Below are 20,537 nucleotides of genomic sequence, written 5' to 3' on the forward strand. Positions count from 1 at the left end.
ATAGTCATGTGCAATACTGACTTAACCATGTGCAATACTGTCATATTCATGTGCAATACTGACTTAACCATGTGCAATACCGTCATATTCATGTGCAATACTGACTTAACCATGTACAATACCGTCATATGTGCAATACTGACTTAACTATGTGCAATACCGTCATGTTCATGTGCAATACTGACTTACCCATGTGCAATACCGTCATATTCATGTGCAATACTGACTTAACCATGTGCAATACCGTCATGTTCATGTGCAATACTGACTTAACCATATGCAATACCGTCATATTCATGTGCAATACTGACTTAACCATGTGCAACACCGTCATAGTCATGTGCAATACTGACTTAACCATGTGCAATACTGTCATATTCATGTGCAATACTGACTTAACCATGTGCAATACCGTCATATTCATGTGCAATACTGACTTAACCATGTGCAATATTGTCATATTCATGTGCAATACTGACTTAACCATGTGCAATACCAACATATTCATGTGCAATACTGACTTAACCATGTGCAATACTGTCATATTCATGTGCAATACTGACTTAACCATGCGCAATACCGTCATGTTCATGTGCAATACTGACTTAACCATGTGCAATACCGTCATATTCATGTGTAATACTGACTTAACCATGTGCAATACCAACATATTCATGTGCAATACTGACTTAACCATGTGCAATACCGTCATATTCATGTGCAATACTGACTTAACCATGTGCAATACCGTCATAGTCATGTGCAATACTGACTTAACCATGTGCAATACTGTCATATTCATGTGCAATACTGACTTAACCATGTGCAATACCGTCATGTTCATGTGCAATACTGACTTAACCATATGCAATACCGTCATATTCATGTGCAATACTGACTTAATCATATGCAATACCGTCATATTCATGTGCAATACTGACTTAACCATGTGCAATGCCGTCATATTCATGTGCAATACTGACTTAACCATGTGCAATACTGTCATATTCATGTGCAATACTGACTTAACCATGTGCAATACCAACATATTCATGTGCAATACTGACTTAACCATGTGCAATACTGTCTAATTCATGTGCAATACTGACTTAACCATGCGCAATACCGTCATGTTCATGTGCAATACTGACTTAACCATGTGCAATACTGTCATATTCATGTGCAATACTGACTTAACCATGTGCAATGCCGTCATATTCATGTGCAATACTGACTTAACCATGTGCAATACTGTCATATTCATGTGCAATACTGACTTAACCATGTGCAATACCAACATATTCATGTGCAATACTGACTTAACCATGTGCAATACTGTCTAATTCATGTGCAATACTGACTTAACCATGCGCAATACCGTCATGTTCATGTGCAATACTGACTTAACCATGTGCAATACCGTCATATTCATGTGTAATACTGACTTAACCATGTGCAATACCAACATATTCATGTGCAATACTGACTTAACCATGTGCAATACCGTCATATTCATGTGTAATTACTGTCATACTCACAAGCAATTAAGGCCATAATCAGGTGCATATAACTGATGTAAATAAGAGTGTTTACTTACCATTAGTATTAGCATTATTTTGTCTTATGCTAGCTATTTTTACTTTACTTTATTATTATTTTATTTTATTTAATTTATTATTTATTTTATTTTTATATTTATCTTTTTATTTTATTTATTATTATTTTTTTCCTCCATTCCCTATTAAGATATGAGAGAAGTTTTGTTCATAAGAGTTCTTCTAGTGTTTTTTTTTTTTTTTAACTTCCTATAAGTTATCTGTCCTTTCCTCCTGTATCTACTGCGTTGTAACACAAAAATTTCCCCATGTGTGGACAATAAAGGATTATCTTATCTTATCTTCTCTTCTCGTCTTCGTCCCCTGGCTCCAGGTACCTGCACTACATCTCCGACCTGGGAAACGGCGCTCACCTGATCAAAGGGAACTCCAACTCTCCCCTGAACGACAACCACTGGCACAACGTCCACATCTCGCGTGACACCAACAACCTGCACGTGGTGAAGATCGACACCAAGGTCACCACGCAGACCACCATGGGCGCCAAGAACCTGGACCTCAAAGGTGACGGGGGCGTCGTCATGGCATGTTTTACACCCATGGGAGCTTTAAAATGTTAGGAGGAGGATAAAAAAGTGGAGCAGAACTGGGGAAAAAAAGGCTAAACATGAGCTTCTTTATGACATGAATGTGAAGCTCAGGAGCAAAGTTAAAAAACAGGCAAAATGTGCGAGCGACTTTCCAGAAATAGAAACACAAAGTCGTTGTAAAGAAGCAAAAGAAGCAGCTATGAGCGAAACCAGAACAAGAGGGTTCTGATGAGCTTAAACCAGGACTAAACCAGGACTAAACCAGGACCAAACCAGGACTAAACCAGGACCAAACCAGGACTAAACCTGGACCAAACCAGGACTAAACCAGGACCAAACCAGGACCAAACCAGGACCAAACCAGGACTAAACCAGGACCAAACCAGGACTAAACCAGGACCAAACCAGGACTAAACCTGGACCAAACCAGGGCTAAACCAGGACTAAACCAGGACCAAACCAGGACCAAACCAGGACCAAACCAGGACCCAGGACTAAACCAGGACCAAACCAGGACCAAACCAAGACTAAACCAGGTAAATAGGTAAGAATTGTCGCTATATTCGACATTTTTGAAAGCTCTAAGTGCTTTTTCAGCTGAACACGAGCAGTTTTTCGTTACATTGCGCTCTAGGGAAAAAAAACATTTCTGGGCCGCGGGATTTCTTTGGCTGCAGTACCAATGGAGCGGCCACTGGGGGCGACATGCTGCTGCGAGCCACACCCTATCCACATATTATAATAGATCCATGAGCGCGCGCCACTAGTGTAGTAGCGCTGGTGGCGCGGCAGCGCACACAACTGTAACATATAACGCACAAACCGCATTTATTTGTAATGACAATCTGGCAACCGAGACACCAAACCTGCGCTGATTGGTCAACTTCATTGTGCGCGAGCAGAACGAAAGTAAAACATAAACACAACAGTAAGTGGTCATCATGTCCAGAAGAATATATCTCCCGGGGCCGAAAAACGAACGAAGAAACTTCTTGACGATGTAAAGAACTCTCCAGGTATTGAACTTCTCTTACAAAGAGACGGTTAATGCTGCTGTTTGAAACAACACGATTCTGTCACGTTAGTTCGCTCAGGCTGGAGGAGACGAGAGCTCTGCCCCGCGCATAATATGTGTCTGAATGAAAGATAATAAGCTTCACATTTACACCAGCCCGGGAGTGTTAGCTGCAGGTGAGGCCGGGGAGGGGCGTCTATGGCCCGGGTCACTAAGAGGCGGAGATCCGGTCCGGACGAGCGCCGTCTCGTCCAGAACCTCTGATGTGAGACTTTGGAGTGAACAGTGTGCGGCCCCTGTCCTGGGCCCCTGTCCCGGGCCCCTGTGCAGCCTCAGTCAGAGATGAGCGGGTTTGAGTTTGCGTCCCTCTCTCTCACATCACCATGTGTGAGATCAATCGTGACTCGTGACGTCTGTTTTACTTTGACTTCTTAAAGTGGATTGAGAGGAACGTAAAGGTTTATGCACGTGAGGTCCATCAGCCAATCACATCGCAGCATTGTTTCACACAGAGTCCAGTGTGTGGTGTTCTGATCAGAACAAACATCTATATTGTAATTCACTTTTAATAGAGCAAGAAAACATTTAAATTTATTTAAAAAGCATCATTAGACTATTTGTTATAAATTATAATAAATTGATAGTGAAAAATAACCAGACATATTATGATTACATCTGTTATAGAATAATACTATATATTTTTATATAAAAGTGGCAAAGTTGCAGAAACGCAGTCTCTTCACTAAAGCTAGGTTTGGACCTTCACTTCTAGTTCTGTTCATTCTCTGGGAATAACATGTTTGCACTGTTTTATCAGTGTTAATTGTTAATCAAGCAATGCTTATGCCATTTGTTTAATTTAATATAACTTGTTTTGTCACTTTGGCAAGAAGGAACAGTTGGGAGCAGTAAAAGATAAATTAGTTAATTAACTATTACTTTTACATTTTCAGTTAAAATAAATCAATTTGACCATAATTATTTTTCATAGCCAATATTGTATTGAGTAATTAAGTACCATAATGTATTAATAACTGGCTTTAGTCATTTTCTCCTGGCACAGTTTCATCACATCATCATTTTATAGCATTACAACCTCAACATTTGACTCTTACTTTAGCCGGCTGGACCACATTAAAATGCACCAGAAGACACAGAAAAGGTCCCCCCTGTTTATTCATTTAGTGCTAATGTGGCTGTCGACCCTTAACGCCCACAAATACGCCCAAAAACATATCTGGGATGTGTGTTATTTGTACAGGGAGTAGAGGTGATGTCAGCGGAATACCAAGTTGCATTGTGGGATTTAAGTTATCAATATTTGAGCTTGTGAGGTGCTGAGAATAAACTAACTGGCAAACAGATGCCCTGACGTTCTGGTGCTTTGTTTGTGTTGAAGAAAGTTCCCATATGTGAATTGTTTACTGACAATGGCAATAAAACTGATTCTGATGATGTGGTGAGGGGCCCCCAAAAATGTTTTCGCTTAGGGCCCCCTGAAGGCTTGGGCCGGCCCTGCAAACCAGGAGCAAACCAGGACTAAACAGGACCAAACCAGGACTAAACCAGGACTAAACCAGGACCAAACCAGGACTAAACCAGGACCAAACCAGGACCAAACCAGGACTAAACCAGGACTAAACCAAGACTAAACCAGGACTAAACCAGGACCAAACCAGGACTAAACCAGGACTAAACCAGGACAAAACCAGGACAAACCAGGACTAAACCAGGACTAAACCAGGACTAAACCAGGACTAAACCAGGAAAAGTAACCTCTGTTCATCTGCCTTAAAGAAAGAATGATCCTGGTTGTTTTCCATAAAGTCTGGTCCTGGTTTTAGTCCTGGTTTTAGTCCTGGTTTTAGTCCTGGTTTTAGTCCTGTTTTTAGTCCTGGTTTAGCTTTGGTTCAGTTGCAACTTTGATGTGGTTTCTGTTTTAAGTGATTCATCCTTGAATAAACATCACAGTTCTAAACCCGCCAAGTTCTTTACAATTACGTAGATGGAACAAAAGCAAAAAACAATACACACAACTTATGTTTTATTTCAATCTCCAACATAGTTCTTCTAATAAACAATTCCGAAAAGCAGTGGGAAGAATTGCAAGATAAAAAAGCTTGAAAAACGTCTCCTCGTGGCTACTTTTAACACAATATACATCAAATTCAATCGGTCAAAACCATCAAACTGAACAAACCAGGACTAAACCAGGACCAAACCAGGACCAAATCAGGACAAAAAAGGGATAAAACCAGGACCAGACCAGGACTAAACCAGGACCAAACCAGTACCAAACCAGGACTAAACCAGGACCAAACCAGGACCAGACCAGGACTAAACCAGGACCAAACCAGGACTAAGCCAGGACCAAAACAGGACCAAACCAGGACCAGACCTGGACTAAACCAGGACCAAACCAGGACTAAACCAGGACCAGACCTGGACTAAACCAGGACCAAACCAGGACTAAACCAGGACCAGACCTGGACTAAACCAGGACCAAACCAGGACTAAGCCAGGACCAAACCAGGACCAAACCAGTACCAAACCAGGACCAAACCAGTACCAAACCAGTACTAAACCAGGACCAAATAAGGACCAAACCAGGACTAAACCAGGACTAAACCTGGACCAAACCAGGAGGAGTGACCAAACTGAGCTGAACACAACGTTGGGTGGAGTGTGGCTAGTGCAGTTGTGATTACACTTGCAGGTTATGCTCTGAGTGGGTCATTAAACAAGTAGGTCACGGGTAAGTACTGAAGAGCGCGCTCCTGTGCACATCACACAGCCATAAATGTATTCAATAAATGTTAATATCAATGAATCGTGCTTTTAGTGGTTTTAGAAGTGTCCTTTGTGAACCGACCCGCCATATCGTGTTACGTACTGGCTCCAGTCCATTCTAGCTCAGTTATTCAAGATATTTTTAGGAGAAACTTTAGAAAATATATATTTGATTAGGTTTTTCTACAAACATTAGCAATAACTGTTTTATTAGCATTAGATATGTAGAAATATTAGCGTAAAAAACTACCTCCAACTGAGAAACCAATGCTATTTTCTCAGTTTAATGAAAAATAAACCCATTATTGATGAAAATAATAGTGACTGGGCTCATGATTTTACCATATTACAGCAAAAACACACACTTTAAAGGTACAATACGTAACTTTTTGCTTATAATGTTTAACAACTTTGCATAAAACATATCCATCTTGCATTTATTCAATATAGCATGTTTTTATTGCTCACAAATACCTTGAAAAATATATATTTATACTGTGTACACTGAGCCCTCCACAAGAAAAGTTACATAGTGCACCTTTAACTTCTCTATGAAACATAATTTGCCTTTAGAATAGTAGTTAAATAGTTTCATAATATGTATAAAATATAGTTAAATGATTAAGTTACGTGATACTTTGAGGCGACAACTTTTATTTGTAATTTTTAATATTTTAAAGATGTAAGAGTAAAGGTATTTTAGCATATTAGCCGCCAAAATATAATATAATACAAAATACACAGCCTACTCTATGGCAGTGTTTGGATTATACTTACTGCATGATCATTTTACCCTGGATTTCTAATTGATTGATTGATTTTTGATTTTTTTTGTACAAATAAACAGTATTTCCGTGTAATTTGATGCTAAAATATATCCAAGATGGCGTAACTGTGAGACAGCCCCTCCCCCGCCGCTTCCGGAGCTATTTCTCACACAAACTCCACGGACGTTCCGTGAAATGACTAATTGATTAATTGAGAGACCAATCACAGGGATTATCAATAGTGACAATAGTCGTTAGGGGCTGACAAAAGGCCGCTCCGCTTCGCCGCATCTTTGATCAAGAGCAGGAAGTTAATCTTTAAGTCATTGAGTGGGAAATGGCCAAGGGGCTGAAATCGATTGGACAGAGAATAAAAGTAAAGTGCAAATGTTCCTGTTTCTCTGCTTCGTATTGAAGAATTCCGACGAACCGTTTTACTCTCACGCAAGCGAACGAAAATAATAATACTTTCTGCAACTGACACGTCCCGTATTTGGAGTTTACGGCGTTGTTTGTTGTTTTTTTGTATTGTTGTTTAATACAATTACATTAGTTCTTCTGGTGTAAAATAAGATGATAGTTGATAGACACATGCATAACCCATATTGTTGTGCAGAGACTATGCAGTAGATAGTAATGCCATGCGATGTACATAAAATACTGAATATATACAGATATCTGACGTGTAGTAAACATGTCGTCCGATGTATTATAACATTTTGTCCAAAGTCTATCAAAGTCTGAAGGTAATTAGTTCTATTATAATGTCCAGTCCTTTGTTTGTGTCGTCCATCTCTTTGTTGTGGCCTTTGTTCCTGTTTGTTCCAAAGGTATCCACTCACTGTCTCCATGGCAGCGGGGCGTTTCACTTTTCCATCTCGCGCTTGTGGATTTATTGCAAAAAATTACCTTGAAAAAACCTGCATTCTGACTGTTTTTGCGTCTCCACGGGAACTAGACGAGATTTAAGGGAGATATACTGTATTGTGCTGTTTTCTAGTACAACGTAACAGACTGTGACGTCTGTAGATCTTTGCGGTTCACAGTTTGTTCATTCTAAACACCAGAATTGGTCTAAAACGACGTGATAAGGATGGATAAGCCCCGCCTCTTCGTAGATGCATTTTTCGTGGCATTTCGTTTAAATATTGTGTTGAAAAATGGCGTCACGATTTTTTTTAACCTTTTTAGAAGCACACGAGTCAATCTAAATATATGCCGTATTTTCCGGACTATAAGTCGCACTGGAGTATAAGTCGCACCAGCCAAAAAATGCATAATAGAGAAGAAAATAACATATATAAGTCGCACTGGAGTGTGAAATGCGGTTGCAAGTGTGAAAATAACAAATAATATCACATATAAGTCGCTCGGGAGTATAAGTATATAAGTATAAATATAAGTATAAGTCGCACCCCGGCCAAAACTATGAAAAAAGGTGCAATTTATAGTCCGGAAAATAGGGTAGTATACACGAAATATACAAAGAAAAACAAAATAGTACATAAACCTGTCAATAAACTGCAGGTGCCCACGTTGTAACATGAGATATTTACACATAAATGAAGTATATTTAAGTGTTTTCAAGCTTAAAATACAGAGAATTGTTGTATACATCTTCTTTTTTTTACATTTTCCACATATCTATTACTCTCATTCTGACCAAACCTTTGTTCCACAGGCGACTTGTACATCGGAGGCGTTTCCAAGGAGATGTACCGCGACCTGCCCAAGCTGGTGCACTCTCGAGAGGGCTTCCAGGGCTGCCTCGCCACCGTCGACCTGAACGGGCGACTGCCGGACCTTCTGGCCGACGCCTTAGCCACCGTGGGACAAGTGGAGAGGGGCTGCGAAGGTAAAATACACTTAATACAAGCTACTGCGGCAACAACGTTTTATTGTGTCATTCAACTGTAACATTTTGTAATAACTGCAAGCTCGGATAGACGGGTGTAATTATGGTCTGGGCTGATCAATTATGGAAAAAAACATCATAATCACAATCGTTTTGGTCATAACAGTTATTTATGTACTGTCAAAAGCATGTAGAGGAAGGATATACTGTACATATTATTGGGTATTAGTCATTCCAGTCTTGATTTAAACGTCACTGTAGATGATTAAAACTGGCAGAATCAGTTTATTCATTGTTTTTTTTTATTTTACAGACAAAATTGCAGTTTTATTGAAGTATTATTTAGGCTATAATCACAAGATGGGACCAAATACACAAATACACAAACCACTGGATCAAATGAGAAAATACTCTACAAGTCAAGGTCTGGACGCTGTACTTTTTGTACTTCTTATACTTTTGTACGACCAAAGCTTGGAAAGAGGTCTGTGTTTTGACTTGTTACACTAAATAAATGTACAAGAAGTGAGTTTTAAACAGTTTGCAGTAGTCCAAACTCGGAATGTCAAGATTATTAAGTTAATTGTGATTGTTTAGGTCACAATATAATCATAAAGACTAAAACAATTATAATTGTGACATTTTTAGAAGAAAAAAATATTATTAAAAAGTCACAATTTTCAAACTAAATTAAGTCGATTTTAGTTTAAAAATAAATAAATAATGTATGTGGCGATTTTAGAAGCAAAGTGGAGTCCTTTTTGCTCACTGTTTTGCTTTTTTTATCTTATGTCAAACTAATCATTCAGGAAATTAGATTTTTAGAATACACATTGAGGAGCGGAAATTTAGAGTTAAGAAAACAAGAAAGAAAATGTCGAATTTTATTGCTGTTTTGGTCGTGACGTTAACAATTGTGAATAATCGTTAAATCGCAACATTTTATCTCACAATAATAAATCATGACATCCCTGGTCCAAACGTATTCCTCACTTTCCTCACGCACTCCAAACATCGCAATCATCCACCGTGACAACATTTAAAGGCGCTTTGTGCAACTTTCAGAGCCCAGAGCAGCGTTTTGTAAAGAAAACAACAGCTACTTCCTGGTTTTATCTTTACTATTTGACTCTCTCACATGAACAAACATAACCCACACACCACATTCACACATCATTCCAAGTCTCAGCAGTCCGATCCATGCTTTCACTGTCACATTAACTCACTAACAGCTCAACGGCGTTTGTTGTCTTTCTCCGTCCGTTCCGTCTGCAGCGTCTGTGTGCGTCCACTAACCGTCTGCAGCGTCTGTGTCCACTAACCGTCTAACTGTTTGCTTTTTCGTTTGGCTGACTAAAGTGTCATTGATGAAAGCTGACCTGCAAGGTATATCTTTGCATGAGAGAAATGCAAAAGAAGGCTGTGCGTGCGTGTGTGTGGAACGCCCAGAATCCCCCCTAGTCTTTGTCTCTTTCCGTGCTGTGTGGAGGTGAAATGTCCTCTCCCGGCTCCCGTAGCCACGATAGCGCAGCCCTCACTTGAACCGTAGCATGTGACGTGACGAAACCTTGGCGAAATCCTCAATACGTTTCACCCGAACGTGTCCTCGGCCTTGTGACATGGCGTTGTTGTCGAGTATTGAGAGGCCGATGTGTTAAAGGTGCACGATGTGGAGGGGCCCGCCGCCTGCTCGTCTCCGTGGAGATCTCGTGGCGTCGCGCTGGAACGTTCCGCAGCTTCCGCAAAGATCTCGGTAGAGACGAAGCGGCGTTGGCACAGTGCACCTTTAAACATAGATGGAAATGTCCATGTTTACTTCCTTCTCTTGTTCCGAACCCGTTCATTCCACTTCACCCGCATGTTTTTAATGGTTTTACTTTGTTTTTTTGCAGTGTTCTAAAACCTTTGAATGTCTTTTGTACGGTTTATCTAATGAAATACTGTTGCAACTATGCGGTAAAACAAAGAATAATGTATAAAACATATAATTACAGTAACAGTTAAGTCGTTAATTCGATATTAATTGGTTTATTTTCAGCCTTTATTAATGTCTTATTGTGCTAAACCTGCTAATTACACTTTCATTTACTAACACTTCCCTATTAATAAACTCCTTATTAGACATTTTTACACATTAATTATGATCCTAATAAACTATTGGTTGTAAGGGTGTTGGAATTTAAACTCATTTGAAGAGGCTGTTTCACTTCTTTTTATAGTTCTTTTTTGCTTTTGTTTATTTTCCGCTCGACGTGGAGGAGCAGCGGCTCTACTCCGAACTCCTCCCGCGTGACCGGGCTCCTCGCCTGGTCTCTAAGGGAGCTCCGTCCTCCCCTCGCTCGTGGTGAACAAGACCCCGAGACACTTGAGGCATCGCGTTACCTTCCTCTAATAACGCTGAATACACTTTAATTGCGTTTTAATGATGTAACTGTTGTGAGATAGTTTCATATTCATATTTATCTTGCCCGTGGACACAACAACAGCACAGGTTCGATTACGACCCCCGTGTGTCCGGGTCCCGTCCTCTCACCTGCTTTGCCCTCTTCTGCCCCCTACAGGCCCCAGCACCACGTGTCAAGAGGACTCCTGCTCCAATCAGGGCGTGTGTCTGCAGCAGTGGGAGGGCTTCATCTGTGACTGCAGCATGACCTCGTACGCCGGGCCCCTCTGCAACGACGGTGAGGGGAGGATTTCACAGATAGTTTGACAGCCTTTTCCACCCGATAACTCATGTACTGCTGGTTCTTTTGGGCAAATACATATGCGAATTATGATTTAAAACCTTTAATTTAAGTATCCTGGAAAAACATTCGTCAGTAGAACCTTTATTTGTGCCAAAATTGAGGAATGTCAGGGTTGCAACAAGATGAATAAGTTAAATGTAGCACAAAATCTGGGAAAAATAAGTATGTATGAGGTTAAGTGTGATGCTTTAGTCAGTAACACGTTATAGAGTGATCTTGTGATGTGTCTTACCGGCTGCTCAGAGGCCGTCCTTGCCCCGTGCGTCCTCTCCACAGGCACGACGCGTATTTAAAACCCGCGAGTGGTGAGAAAAGGCGAGCCGCAGCTTGGTTGACGGCGATAAGAGTTCCGGGAGACTTTTATGTCGCCCCCGAAGCCTGGCGCAGACAAAACCCGAGGCACGAGATGGGCTGTAATGACAAATAATACATGGCAACACGTGAGGACTCAAACACGCTACTATTTTGATCAAGTAGCACTGTTCTGGAGGCAAACTGTACTGCAAAGGACATGTTTTATTCAAATCATATTTATTCAAAAGTCCTCGTGCGTGAATCAGAACGGAATATTTGAATAAAAATGAAAAGATAAAGGACAAGCGGAGAACCTTCGGAACGGTGACGCCGCGCTCGCCTCTCAATCGAAAGGATTTCTATGATTATTTGTGTTTTTTTTAACTGCTTATGGCAAATAAATAACGTTGTGGACTAAACTAAAACTAAACATATCTTTCAGTAATTGCGTTGGTATTTAAGTCATTGTTTAAAACCAATTTAAAACAAGACAAGAACATATAAAGTACACACAAAACATAGGGCCTCATCTGTTGTAGTGAAATATTGTTTTAAAGGCAAGAAACAAGTGCAAAGGGGAATTATTATCATTTTATTATAATGTCTTTACCTAATAATATACAAAAATACGACTATTCAACTAAAAGAGTATCATTATCGATGACTAAGGACATAATTCTGTCTAGGAAACACGCAAAATGTAGATTTAAACAAAGACAGATTTTAGTTCGTTTTTATCCGTGGACAAACGCTATCAGACGTTTAACATGAAATAAGAGGAGAACTGTGTCCGCTCTGTTCATTCCAAGTCCACGGTGAGAAACTGTCTGCACCTGCCGTCACTCAAAGTCAGTGCGTTTGGTGCGGTTCATCGGAGCCGCCACGGGAGGACAGTGGCTTCTGTCGATCTGAGCTGAGCTGAGCTGAGCTGAGCAGAACACGAGCTGAACACTAGGTTCATGTAAGTGCAGCTGTGTTAAGTCTCGAGTCGGCTCTGTTGGCAGTCGGGGGAAGTAAATCACTGCAGAGGGGATTCTAGTATATGCAGGAATAGTGATAACAGTTGTATTTTATTGCCATTGTCAATTAATGTCAAACTGAGGAACTTGCTGATGATTTGGTGCAACATAAAACACTGAACAATCTATATAAATCAAACTAATGAACTGGATGAAATAGAAATAGACTATGAGACCAAGAAATTACATAAAATTTACAGTTGAATTTACATGTGTAGTGCAGAAAGTGAACAGTGCAGTGAGTGATTAAATCATGGTTAAAGTGGTTTTGTAGTAGTAGTAGTAGTAGTTGTAGTAGAAGTAGTAGTTGTAGTTGTAGTAGTAGCAGTAGTTGTAGTAGTAGTTGTAGTTGTAGTAGTAGTAGTAGTTGTAGTAGTAGTTGTAGTTGTAGTAGTAGTAGTAGTTGTAGTAGTAGTAGTAGTAGTAGTTGTAGTAGTTAGGGGTGGCCGATATTGACTGAAACATTTAGAATTTCCCCGTAACAATAGTCAGATGATATGGTTAGGTTTAATTATCGGACAAATGTGAAATGTTGGTCAAATTAATCACAAAAGTGCAGAAATATCAACGCATATCCTTATTTGACAGTTTCCAACATGACCTTGTGTTCCATCTCTCTTTTTAAATCTGCTCTTTTTTTAGCATTTTTACGGTAAACGATGTACGATACCGCCTCTAGCAGTAGTGGTAGTAGTAGTAGTAGTAGTAGTAGTAGTAGTAAAAGTAGTAGTAGCAGTAGTAGTGTGTAATGTAGTAGTAATGTGTGTAGGATGCGTTCACTTTTGCACACGCCACAAAAAGCCAGTCAGCAGCTGAACCCGGACTAGACCAGGACTAGACCAGGACTAACCAGGACTACAACCTGACCAAACCAAGTCCGCATCAAGACTAAACTGGGCTCAAACCCGGACCGAACCGGGACAAATGCGAGCGCACCCACAGAGAGGTTAAAAACATGTGAAAATCGAACTACAATCATCTTGAAACTGCAGTACTCACTCACAATCTCTGACTAAAACTCTCGTGTGTTTCCTGTCGTTTCCTGCAGCCGGGACGACCTACATCTTTGGACGGGACGGGGGCGTGGTGATCTACACGTGGCCCCCGAACGAGCGGCCGAGCACCCGGGCGGACCGGCTGGCGCTGGGCTTCAGCACCCAGCAGAAGCACGCCATACTCTTGCGGGTGGACAGCGCGTCGGGGCTGGGAGACTACCTACAGCTGCAGATAGTAAGAGTTTAGCTCAGCCTGAGCCAGACACAGCTCTGCAGCAGGAAAGAGGAACGTCTGCAGTTATTAAGTCGTTTTAGATCCATTTAGCTGTTAAAAAGGAACAAAATGTGCAGCACTTTGTAATAGCTACACTTTAATTAGCCTTAATAAAGACTTAATTCATAATGAACGTGGAGTTAATTCTGAATGTAACAAGATTTGGACAGATTTTACAGAAGGATTTGTTTATCTAATTCTAAGCCTGATTTATTATTTTCTTTTAACTCTAAACTCTTAAAAATAAATAAAAATAAATCCCCTTGTTTTTGTATGTAAAATAGTAACAAATTTAACCAAGAAATGTAAATCTGACTCTTTCTATTTTAGAGATTGACACGAGCCATTATGTGATACTTGTGGCATTTTTTTCATTTAAAATGCCTTATTTAACATAGGGAAAAACTACATTTATAAACTTTAATATAGGTTTATATATAAGATTTTTTACCCCAGTGTTTAGCCTTTAGACTGGTTCTGCTGCTCCTAAAATGTGTTTTGAGTGTCTAATGTTTAATGAGATTACAATGTTTCTGACGTTACCTCTGAAGTTCATCTTTAATGATTGTGGCTCTTGAAGTGAATACTTCATATTTTATTTAACTGGTACTGAATAAAAATGCTGATGCACTTTACACTTCTTTTGAATTCATTTGGAATTTTGCACGTAAAAATGTGATTAATCGTGATTAATCAGGAATATAATGTGATTGATCATGGTTAATAATTTGAATCGTTGCCCAGCCCTAATCCTAATGCATAACTGAGGTTTCTAATGCACCTCAGTTATGCACGAAAATTGTTCGTGTGGTTTGAAATTGTAACTGAGGTGTCTAATGGGAGATGGGCCGTCCTAATGAGTTCGTAATGGCAGTATTTTGACACAATTTGGCGATTATAGAACAGCAAATTGCAATCCCGTTGTGGAGGGACATTACGTTGTTAATGAACTGACTCTATAACTGACTGTATACGTGAAATTTACCATAAAAAGACATGGTTTTGGCGAAGGAGACACTGGAAACAGCCCCATCAGCTAAAACTTCTTCTGCTTTGTCTCCACTTTTAATGTCCATTTTAGATCTATAGTTAGATTAGATAGTTCAACCAATGAAAAGTCAGGAAACACAACAACCTAAATACTGTATTTTCTGGATTATAAATCGATCCAGAGTATAAATCGCACCAGCCAAAAAATGCATTATAGAGAAGAAGAAAAAAAACATATATAAGTCGCACTGGAGTATAAGTCGCATTTATTGGGGAAATTTATTTGATAAAATTCAAGACCAAGAACAGACATTTCATCTGTAAATGCAGTTTAAAATAATAACAGATGAGAGAACATGGTGAATAGGTGTACGTATGCTAACGCTAACACCTTCAGCTACATGAGGCACAGACAGAACTGTGGTAAGTGTCTGGTATGTTAGCGTAACATATGAACAGTTATTCAGATAACTATAGCATAAAGAACATGCTAACAAGTTTACCAAAGCATCAGTTTTACCCCAAATCACTAAATCCATTGAATTCTTCTTCCTCTGTGTCACTTCTAAACAACTCCACAAACTCCAGAGGAAGAGGAAGTGCAGATTCTTCTTCTGCGTCGCTTAGAGCCTAGAGCGCCCTCTTGTGGTTGTCAGTTTGAAATAACAAATTTATAAGTCGCTCTGGAGTATAAGTCGCACCCCGGCCAAACGACTTATAGTCCAGAAAATACGGTAATACATTGATATCACTAATAAAAACTCCTAATTAATTATTATATACTATAAAGTTGCTTTTGTGGATTATTGATTAGCCTCTCTATAATCACACTCTGTAGTATGATGATATTTGAGCTGTAAAGTGTGAAATAAGTCACTTTTGCCACTCATTATCGTACGCTAACTAACTACAAACGTGTTCCCTTGTGCTCTTTACTAATTGCCGCTCGCGTGTGTTTGTTTCTTCAGCGATATTGCGCGTCGAGCGTCGTAAAGTAATTGCGCGTTTGTCGCCTCCAGGACAAAGGGAACATCCGCGTGGTGTTCAACGTGGGCACGGACGACATCAACATCGAGGAGAGCGCCAAGTTCGTGAACGACGGGAAGTACCACATCGTGCGGTTCACGCGGAGCGGCGGCAACGCCACGCTCCAGCTCGACGACTTGCCCGTCATCGAACGCTACCCGTCAGGTAGGCCCAGCCCCGCCCCACTGTGACCCCCGCCCACTTATGCCCCGCCCACCCACACGTCAAACAACCCGCTTTAAGTTCAAACCGGCCCCCCTCCCCGATTATTGTTCCTATCAATGTTATTATTTCTTTTTTTAATCCAATAATGCAGTTTTAAATTGCAGCTTTTGTTTTATGTTTATGTGTTGGAAATGATTAATGTGTGACCTGAACATGAAAATGACTTTTTAAAACATAAAATGTGAGTTAAGTTAATAGTTACATGTACTTCAGTCAGTTATGTTATGCTGTTAAATAGTGATAAAGGTAATTGATGAAAATAGTCGACCAGATTGTGTTTTAAAAGACAATAATAACAGTTCAGTTGGTGCATTTTGGTCAAACAACAATTTAAAAAGATGTATTACTTTGAGTTAAATGTTTAATTAGAGGAGTCAAAATAAGTAAAAGAGTAAAAAAAAGTGTCTGTTTTTGTTTCACATTTGTTGTTTTTTGAAATAAAGTGGTAATAGTAGGTCATAACGCGACGAGGGCTAGCCCGTAGCTAAAATGCTAAATGCTAGTTGTTGTGAGGTGTGTGTGTATGTAGCTCTAAACTGTTAACGGGATGTGCTTATGTTAAAATGAACTGTTTTAAACCAAAGCCAATGAACAGAGAGCAAGAGTCGGCTCACACTGACCCACAGCCTCAGACGCTGAATCCACCTTTACCCTGAGCGGACCATTGCTTTCTTTTCATTGCTGTTCTGTTTGTATCCAGCTCCTGTAACGTTTGGATGTAATTACTACTGTCTTTTCATCTCTAAATTAAAGGCAACATTGATAACGAGCGCCTGGCCATCGCCAGACAGCGAATCCCCTATCGGCTCGGTCGAGTAGTTGACGATTGGCTACTCGACAAAGGTAAAAACCCTGATTAAAATTCCTTAAAAGTTTCAGCTTAAAATAGATTTGCAGGCAGTTTATTATTATCTTGTGCACCATCAACTAACGATCTAAAAACTTAAATCATAACTAAGTATTTAAAATGGGCAGCTGTAGTGTGTAATACTGTGTAAACTGTAGTGCCTGTGAACGTATTGTTGATAATGTCAGGTTAAAGGGACGATGGAGAGAATAAATGTGAATAAATCGGGAAAAATAGAATGACTGATAAAAGATGCTTTGTTAAGACTTGTAATAATTCTGCTCGGCATCACATTGTAAACGATAAAGCATTCACTAAAACATTGTAATCAAAGTAAAAAAAAAGAATTCAAACATAATGGTGTAAATCAAAGTAAATTTGAAATAGAGCTTTTCCTTTTTTCTTTTATATTGAACAAAAATGTAACAACGGCAACAAAAAGCAAAGTTAAATCCAGCGTTAAATTAGCCTCTAGTCCCTTTAACACAATGCTATCTTAAACCTGTGCATGTTTCATAGGGCTGCACCACTCAGATCTCTGTCTCTGCTCGTCTACACACTCCATAACCGATCTGTCCATTCGAAATCCTCTGCCGACCCTCTCTGACCTCTCGCATCTGCCGCTTCTTCATCATCATCCTCCTCTTCTTTTATTCTATGCTTCTTCTTCTTCTTCTTCTTCTTCTTCTTCTTTTTGTTGTCGTTTCTTCTCTTGGGCTATAATATATGTATTTCTCTGGATTTCCTCTTTCTCACTCCACGGTTCTCTCCACGACTCCTCGCTCTCGCCACGCTCGATCTGTCCCATCCCTCTTACCATTGGCTTGGGGAGGGGTGTTTGAATTGTCTAAAAAAAATGCACTCGCCTGGTTCTGACCGCTGCTACTTCTGTTGCGTGTCCTCTCTCCCCCCCGCTCTCTCCCCCTCCGCCCCCCCTCGGTTCGCTCGTCCCGCCCGTCGTGCCCCCTCTAGGTCGCCAGCTGACCATCTTCAACAGCCAGACGACGGTGCGGGTGGGCGGCGGCGGTGAGCGCGGGGCGGCCATGTTCCAGGGGCAGCTGTCGGGGCTGTACTACAACGGGCTGCGCATCCTCAACATGGCCGCCGAGGGGCACCCGCACATCCGGGTGGAGGGCAGCGCCCGGCTGGTGGGCGACATGCCGTCCTCCTCCATGACGCCGCAGTCCAGCGCCGCCGCCGGCGGCGGCGGGGGGAACCGCTCCGACTCCGCCCCCTCCATCAGTGACATCACCACCACCACGGCAACCAACAGGAAGCAGGGCGCCACGCAACAGGTCGGTGCGACAGGGTGTGCGTGGGTGTGTCCGGGTGTCGTGTCAGTCGATTTTATTGGCTGATGGTGTTTTTGTCGTTCGAATGTTGTTATAGTCGGCGACAAATAACGATTTTAGTTGTCATATAGTCATCAGTTATTTTTCTAATTAGTTTACTAGTCTTTTGTACGACGGAGTATAAGGGCCAACCAAGAAAAAAAAAATGCGCTGCACTACGAGAATAAAGTCATTAATTAATGAGAAAAAAGACGTTAATTAATGAGAAAAAAGTCGAAGTCAGAAAAAAGTCGTAAATTAACGACATTAAACTCATTAAATTACGTGAAAAAAGTCATTAAATAACAAGAAAAAAAGTCATTAATTAATGAGAAAAAAAGTCGTAGTTGTGACGTGAGCATGTTCACTTTCAGCACCACGGTCAGGACACACAAGAACGAGCTTGGAATGAGCTGACAGTTTAGAACTACATAAAAGCCTGAAATAGATGTTAAAGTGTTTCCTGGCCTTTAAAACGATGTCTTACGTGTGTTTATTACAAGACAAGACACTGCGTTTAGCAGCACCTTTCCTGTTACGCATCATCCACTGACTGTTGGATAAACGCTTTACTTTCCCCATGATGCAGCTGCAGTGGATCATGAGCTCAAACAGCAGCCGTGCTCCGTGCCACAGCCGCCCCCAGACAGGAGGAGCAGCCTTGGTGTTATAATCACACGTTCTCTGCTCACTGTGTGAACTTAAGTTTTATGCCCGGATTCTAACCTTTTGTGATCCCTTGGACAAACTCAGTGAAACACACAGAACACAAAACATCTGTCGTCTGCTCCTCCTGGATCGTGTTTGGCACAGCCAAAAAGTGATGTTTTACGCACACACCATCATCCATACATCATCCATACATCATCCATACATCATCCATACATCATCCATACATCATCCATACATCATCCATACATCATTCATACATCATCCATACATCATCCATACATCATCCATACATCATCCATACATCATCCATACATCATCCATACAACATGGCGTGAGCGCAGCTCCAACACACGCGAGCACCCAATACACGAGTACGTCATTTTACAGGTCCAGGACCTGACATGGCGACACTGCACCTGGGAAATTATTTGTTTGTGTCTAAAAGACCCGCATCATAAAGATCGACATCTATTGTGGGCTGTTGTATTCACTTTTAACCAAGCGCCATTTGCGTCCTGGTGGTGTGTTTGTGTAATGAAGACTCCACAGATGCATTTGACTCAGAGCTGATCAGCTTCAGAGCTTTAAACACAGTTCATACAAAACAGAGCTGTTACTGGACTGTACCATTATGCAACACTGAGTGGGGGCGTAACATGGTGCTGAAAGTGAACCGCGTATCTGCCTTTATTGTCTTTAAATTATTAGATTTTTCTCGTTATTTAATAAGAAAACAGTCATTAATTAATGACTTTTTCTCGTTAATTAATGAGAAAAATCTCGTTAATTAATGAGAAAAAAAGTCATTAATTAATAACTATTCTCGTAGTGCCCCGCATTATTTATTTTTTTGGTTGGCCCTTATACTCGTACTTTTGTACGAATTGTGAAACTTTTAAAATCTTTTTTCAACTAAATAAAGGTGACTGAAGGCGTCCGGGTCAAGGGTCAGGCTGTGTGTATATATATATATATATATATATATATATATATATATATATATATATATGTATATATCACATTCAAAATACAGATTCCACTGTCTGTTTACCTAAGTAAAGTTATTGTCATATAAAACTCACTGTGCATTTGCTTGTACTTTTTTTTGTGTCCAGATTGAATTGAAATGACATAGTTTTGCTTCTAAAATAGTCACAATTATTAGTTTTCAGCTCTTACCTTCATATTGTGACCTTAATAAACGATTATAACTCAACCGGTTCATCTTGACGTCCCTGGATACAGACAGAGTGACCACTTTTACAGTATTTGTCGTTGTTGTTGTTGTTGTTGAAATGATGAATGTGCAGCTTTAAGTCGTGTTTAAAGCCGCTCTCTGCACACGGGGCGGGACTAAAATGGCGTCGTTCATTGTAGCGCTCCTAAGCCCTGTTATCTGTCAGAATAAGCCTCTAAACCGTAAGGAAATCCTATTTGTAATTCCGCTGATACATATCTTACACATTCGGGGACAATTAGACCACCTTTTGTGCTCAGAGGATTGACACTAATTAAAAACCTGCCGATGTTTTTTTTCCGCAAGA

The 20,537-nt window shown here is 40.4% G+C and overlaps 1 protein-coding gene across 17 annotated transcripts in view; it reads left to right on the forward strand.

Annotated features, from left to right (window-relative positions):
- The window catches only part of nrxn1a (neurexin 1a), a 177,317-nt gene that overhangs the window by 121,206 nt on the left and 35,574 nt on the right, over positions 1 to 20,537 (forward strand). For 10 of the 17 annotated variants that reach the window (XM_072456739.1, XM_072456742.1, XM_072456743.1 and 7 more), the window contains 7 exons: positions 1,930 to 2,120; positions 8,400 to 8,573; positions 11,135 to 11,254; positions 13,682 to 13,863; positions 15,912 to 16,083; positions 16,897 to 16,986; positions 17,963 to 18,285. In XM_072456739.1, the coding sequence (XP_072312840.1) occupies positions 1,930 to 2,120; positions 8,400 to 8,573; positions 11,135 to 11,254; positions 13,682 to 13,863; positions 15,912 to 16,083; positions 16,897 to 16,986; positions 17,963 to 18,285 (1,252 nt within the window). The remainder of the gene's footprint in view (positions 1 to 1,929; positions 2,121 to 8,399; positions 8,574 to 11,134; positions 11,255 to 13,681; positions 13,864 to 15,911; positions 16,084 to 16,896; positions 16,987 to 17,962; positions 18,286 to 20,537) is intronic. The other 7 variants (XM_072456744.1, XM_072456745.1, XM_072456748.1 and 4 more) reach the window with 1 other exon arrangement.

Source organism: Eucyclogobius newberryi, unplaced genomic scaffold, assembly GCF_026437365.1.
Source record: "Eucyclogobius newberryi isolate DKJ021-1_F unplaced genomic scaffold, fEucNew1.0.hap1 SCAF_20, whole genome shotgun sequence".
NCBI lineage: Eukaryota > Metazoa > Chordata > Actinopteri > Gobiiformes > Gobiidae > Eucyclogobius > Eucyclogobius newberryi.